The sequence below is a fragment of the Mauremys mutica genome, chromosome 1 (assembly GCF_020497125.1).
Source record: "Mauremys mutica isolate MM-2020 ecotype Southern chromosome 1, ASM2049712v1, whole genome shotgun sequence".
Classification (NCBI taxonomy): Eukaryota; Metazoa; Chordata; order Testudines; family Geoemydidae; genus Mauremys; species Mauremys mutica.
In genome coordinates this window covers 94,013,079-94,019,078 of record NC_059072.1, presented here as the reverse complement: position 1 = coordinate 94,019,078, position 6,000 = coordinate 94,013,079, and the positions used below count along the sequence as shown (strand labels likewise).

At 53.7% G+C, this 6,000-nt stretch overlaps 1 protein-coding gene across 3 annotated transcripts in view; it reads left to right on the top strand.

Annotated features, from left to right (window-relative positions):
- Positions 1-3,426: 3,426 nt before the first annotated feature.
- SYNGR1 (synaptogyrin 1) overlaps positions 3,427-6,000 on the top strand; it is a 39,471-nt gene continuing 36,897 nt past the window's right edge. For 2 of the 3 annotated variants that reach the window (XM_044984907.1, XM_044984909.1), the window contains exon 1: positions 3,508-3,751. In XM_044984907.1, the coding sequence (XP_044840842.1) occupies positions 3,653-3,751 (99 nt within the window). In that variant the 5' untranslated portion in view covers positions 3,508-3,652. Of the gene's footprint in view, positions 3,752-6,000 lie in introns of all 3 variants that reach the window. The other variant, XM_044984911.1, reaches the window with a different exon arrangement.

The window sequence follows — 6,000 nt, the reverse complement described above, 5'->3', positions numbered from 1 at the left end:
TTACCCGTAAATTCAGCGAGTCTCATCTTCCAGACTCCCAGCTGATTCTCTGTGCTCATAACCTTTAAAGTCATTGAAAGTGCCTGTCTCAGGTGGTTACCTGGCTGCAGGGCCGGCTTTAGGAACTGCGGGTCCCGATTCAAATACCTGGCGGCGGTCTGGGTCTTCGGCGGCATCTCGGCGGCAGGGGGTCCTTCACTTGCTCTAGGTCTTCTGCGGCACTGAAGGACCCCCCGCCACCAAAATGCCGCCAAAGACCCAGAGCAAGTGAAGGACCCCCCGCCGCCGAAGTGCCGCTGAAGACCCGGACCGCCGCCGGGTGAGTAAATAAAATTTAAAAGGCACCTAAGGCGCGGGGCCCAATTCTGGGGAATGGGGGGAATCAGCCTAAAGCCGGCCCTGCCTGGCTGCTTCTGGTAACCCAGATTGAGCTTCAAGTTCAGTAACTCTCTCACCGAGACGCACACATTTTCCGTGGTTTGCCATGTAGATATGTATGTAGAGTATCTTTACGCTGCTTAATCAAGGATGCAACTGTGGTTCCATGATGCTCCCACTGAAGTTAACGGGAGCTTTGCCATGGACTTCCTTGGATGCAGGAACAGGCCCAATGTCAGAAGACATCATGGTTTTTAAAGGGGATGCAGCATCCACGTGCTTGAAGAAGTCACATACACAATCAAAGGTCCAGAATATATTCTTGTAACAAGCAATAGGCCAATATGGGCTGAATCCGTTGGTAAAGCAGCACGGGCGTTGATTAAAAAGGAAGAGAGTCTAAGCAGTTGCCATCTTATTTTTCACCTGTGACTCCTCTCTCCTGCCTCAGATTTGATAGATCTAAGAAAACCTCTTACAATGTCAGTTTCCCTCCTCAGCACTGCTCAGATTAGAAGAGGCAGAGCTCACATCTCCAAAGATGCTAAATTAAACAAGCCTAAGTTTGTTCACCTTTGAGCATGTTGTAACATCTGTTTCTCCAGGCTTTTACTGAGGGGATGGGTTAACTATGTTAAGAGAAGAGGGGTTTACTCTTGGAATGCAATGTTTTTTTCTTTGTTGGCATTGCTTCAGCCTAAATTCTTTGTAATAGATTCAGTTGCACCTAAAGCTCCAGGTGGCTGCGTGCCTATACATCAGAATAAATCCACAAAAATGGAAGGAAGGACGGTCCAGCAGTTAGGGCACTAGCCTCGCCCAGCACTTAGGAGACCTGACTTCAATTTCCTGCTCTGCCACAGACTTCCTGTATGACCTTGAGCAAGTCACTTAGCCGCTCTGTGCCTCAGTTCCCCCTCTGTAAAATGGGGATAATGGTACTTCCCTACCTCAGAGGGATGTTGAGAGCATGAGTATGTTAAAGGTTGGGAAGCACTTTGAGATCTGCTGATGAAAAACTAGGTATTATTAAATAAGAAGCTCAAATTTTCCAGAAAATGTGTCTAAAGGAGAGCAAAAAAGAAAAGTGAACCAGAGCTTTGCTAAGAAGAATCCACAATGTGGTCATACTCACAACAGCTTTGACTTTCTCTACACAATGGCTTTTACAAACGTTAAAAACCCAGTGAACCTGCTTCTGATTTCAATTCACCATTGTAGATGAGTAATTCTATTGAAGCAAATGGCGTCCGGGCATAAAAGCAGTATATGCAGCAGGAAAATCAAGACCAATAACTTGAGCTATGTCTCCACTGCATTTTTTTCCTTTACAATTTCCCACCGAGGCAATTCCACTGGTGGCAGAGCAAGGGTAGGAATCTTACCTCAGACCAGCAGCTTTGCCAACTCTCATGATTTTACCACAAGTCTCAATAAGTGGTGTTTTTCTTAAAGCCCCAGCTCTTGGAGTCTGGTGATTATATGAGAATCTCTGCTTTCGTTTTTTAAAAAGTATGTTTTTAGCCCTTGTGGTTTCAGATAAATTCTTGAAAACATGAAATGAGCGCATGTAAGCGCTCAGAAACAAAGTAAATAAAAAGCCCAATGTATTATTTTTTGAAAAAAATCATGATTTTTAAGTCAATCTCATGATTTTGGGGCCTGACTCGTGATTTTTTAATGCTGGACTAATGGCACTTTATCCACCATGTCATCTGAACCTGCTCAGAGGAGGTCTAGGAAACATGGTAGTCAAAATGTGGGTGGTCACGGGCACCTTGTCTACACTAGAGCACACATGAAATTTCAAGAACCAATGTCTAGGCTACTCAATCCAAGCTTACACCTGAATCATGTGCCAACACACTATGGCTACCAGGGGCGGCTCTACGTATTTTGCCGCCCCAAGCACAGCAGGCAGGCTGCCTTCGGCGGCTTGCCTGCGGGAGGTCCCCGGTCCCGCAAATTCAGCGGCAGCCTGCGGGAGGTCTGCCGAAGCCGTGGGACCAGCGGATCCTCCGCAGACATGCTGCTGAAGGCAACCTGCCTGCCGCCCTCACGGCGACCGGCAGAGCGCGCCCCCTGTGGCTTGCCGCCACAGGCACGTGCTTGGCGTGCTGGTGCCTGGAGCTACCCATGATGACTGCCTAGTGCAGATGTGTCTGTTAAAAAAAAAAAGCGGTTTAGCCCAGGTAGGAACCCAAACTACAGTCCATTATGGAATCCTGTTCTATGAGAGCTTGTTCCCACCCACACTGGCTGCCAAATTGTGTTAGATACGGGGTTTTGTCTACTACCAAATTCACAGATAGCTCCAGCCATCGCCCTCCTTTGCCCACTGCCCATCCCAGCATGGAGACAGGTACACTGGGATTCTCTCAGGAGTCACTCCACCCCCTTTCTGACTCCTTTACACTGCTGGAATGGCACAAGGGCTCCTGGTCCATGACTGGGGCTTCTACCTGCTTTGAGAAGATAGATAGATAGATAGATAGATAGATAGATATAAAATGGAGGCAAGAAGCTGACTCTAAGTCTTTGTCTCCTGTGAAGCACCTCATAGGGGCTCCTGTGCTGTCAAATAAAATAACTATAAACCATGTTATTTACTGACTGTCTTGTTTGCTGGCAAGCAAGCTGAAGATGAAGCAATGAGGGAGGTTCACTCCCTGGCCCCGATCAGCCCTGTAGCCTGCCAGCTCAGGCTGGTGGGATCTCAAAGCATCCTTCATGCCAACCTAAGGCTGTTTCGACACCCCCAGCCCCTCCAACTCACCCACGCCAGTGCGGCAAAGGTGAAATGTTTATCAGCTGGACTGAGATAAGGTAACCATTGAGCAGGACTCAGGCTGTGGGCACAGGCACTTGTGAGCGATACTTTTGGTAGGCCCTACAAAAATAAAACAGGCAGCACCCTTCATTGCCCTGAGTGAGCACTGTAGCAGCTGGGGTTTCATTGTGGTCCGCACAGCTCGCGCTCAGAGGGGCTCGCGCTCTCGGGCTCGCACTCGCTCGGAGCGCGTTCCCGCCACTCAGCAGCTGCTGCGAGGGAGCGCGCGGCCCCTGCGCCAGCGCCTGCCCCGGAGCGGAGCGAGCGTCTCTCTCCAGCCGGGCAGCGGTGACTGAGCGCGGCCATGCACAGCTAGCCCCCGCCCGCGCGCCCAGCCGCCTCCCTTCACCCCCCGGGGCGGCGTCCCTGGGCCCCCCCGGCCAGCTGCTCCGAGTGGCTCAGACGCACGCAGGGGCTCAGCGCCGCGCTCGGGGCGCCCCAAGGATGGAAGGGGGCGCGTATGGAGCGGGCAAAGCCGGGGGCGCCTTCGACCCCCAGACCTTCTTCCGGCAGCCTCACACCGTCCTGCGGGTGCTCTCCTGGGTAAGGGCACGAGGCGGGGGCCGATCCCTGGGGGTGCGGGCCGGGCTGGGGGGGAGCCCTTCCCCGGCGGCGCTCTGCAATGAGCCGCGTGCCCTGCGCTCCGGGGGGGGGGCGCTCCCCCCCGCCACATACCTGCCGGGCCCCGCTCCCCCTGCCCCACACCGGCGGGCCCGGCCCCAGCGGGGGGCGAAGCGGGAGCCGGGGCTGCAAAGTCACCTCTGCCCAGGGAGAGGCGGCCGCCCTGCTGGGATCCCCGGCTCAGGTGGCGGCTCCGGTGCCGGTCGCGCATGTCTCCCCCCGCCCCCCGCGGCTGCCCGAAGATGGGTTGTTTCTGCAGCGGGGTGGGGGCGGGAGCCGAGAGGAGGGTGGAAAATGGGACGTGATCCAAACACAATCCCGCGGGGGGATCCCGTCCGGGCGCGGGCCCCCTCCCCAGGGTAGGATCTGGTGCAGTGGGGTGTCCCCCCCCCCGGTCAGTCAGTGTAGTGGGGACATTTTCAGGGAGGAGCTTGTTTGTTTTGTTCCAAGGGGGGACCTGGAAACACTGTGTCTGCGGGAGGGGGGGGGGCGTGCGGAGATGATGATTCTGCACGACAATCTCTCTGCCTCGCCAGCCCGTCTAATTGTGTCTGCTCTGCTTGCTGCTGGAGACAGGGAGCAGCGCTGGGGGGGCGGGGGGCTGTACGAGATTACGCGGCGGGGGCGGGGAAGCGTTTTGTCCTTTCTCGCCCGCCCGGCTCCCGTGCCCTCTTTCCCACTCCGCAGTGTGTTGTGGTTCCGGGCAGGAGGGGGTGAGAGCGGGGAGGGGAAGGGGCTTTTCGGCCTCTTTTCCTTGCTACGGTGGGGGGAGGAGGGTCTCTCATCTTGTAACACTGATCCCATGGCTGCAGCTCTGTGCGGGAAGGTCACGGGGATTAAGGGAGCGAGCTGCAAACACAGAGCTGGAGAGAGAGATTGCGTTAAGAAGAGGGTGGGAGGGGGACAGTGTGAGGAGGAGAGTATGAAGAGGGAGATTCACACACACACACACCCCAAGGTGGACAAGCAGGAGCCTGAGGTGCCCCAAAGCAGCTCCCTGTTTGTTTTTGTTTTTTAAAATGTATATGGAAAAAATGGAAAGGAAAGGGCAGGTGGGGGGGACACGGGTTGATCGGATTGGCCAGCCTGTTGCTGGCACTAACATCCCATAGCCAGACCAAGCTCTGTGTCGGTGCAAAGGAGGTGCTCCGTCTGCTGGTGTGACCAAAGTGGCACAGTCCATTTCTGTCAAGGAAGATGCCCCTTCGGCCTGATTGCAAAGCCTGGCTGCACCCTGAGATCTCTGGGGATATGATTAATATGGTCAGTTGGTCTGTCAGACCGGGCCTATGTATGGTACAGTACAGCATGGTTGTTACTGAGGGACGGGGAGTTCAGTAAATCTCCTGGTGCAAGGCTGCTATGGAAATCCATTATGAGGTGATGGATGCATCCCACCATCACCTGGTTTGGGGAAAGTGTTCTAGCCAAGGATGATGGACATGTGGGTGGGAGGTGGGGGAGAGCTCAGTGGTTTGAGCATTGGCCTGCTAAACCCAGGATTGTGAGTTAAATCCTTGAGGGGGCCATTTGGGGATTGGTCCTGCTTTGAGCAGGGGGTTGGACTAGATGATCTCCTGAGGTCCCTTCCAACCCTAATATTCTATAATTCTATGATGTGACCTAAAAGGATTTTTCCATCCCTAATCTCTAGGACAGAATTTCCTCTCCCTTTTTGGTAATACCACGACTTCACTCTAACACTACAGGCAGAGTTCTGGCTTCCCAAAGCCAGGTGGGAAAGAGAACAAGGGATAGTCTCTCCTGTGCGCTTCATTCTGCTCCATTGTATCTTGTACTCTGGCAGCTCCTCCATGAACTCCCATACTTGTTCCATAATGACTGCCCAGCCATGGCAGACTACCCTGGGTTTAGCATTCCCTTAGATGCCCTGCTGTTTCCCCACAACCCCAGCTCTGTCTCCTTGACCTTGACAGAGGATGGAATGGGATTGACCCTATGCGGTACATTACAGCCCTTCACTTAGCTATAGAAACAAATGTCCCACTGCAGAACATTGGCGGTACCTCGGGGTCAGCATCCCAACAAGGACAGCCTGCTTGTTAGTCATGGGGAGAAAAGGGCTGTGCACCTTTTTCTTCCCCTTACTTCATTTTCTTCTCACCTGTTCCTATTGGCCTATTTTACCCCCTCTTTAGCACCTCTCCCCC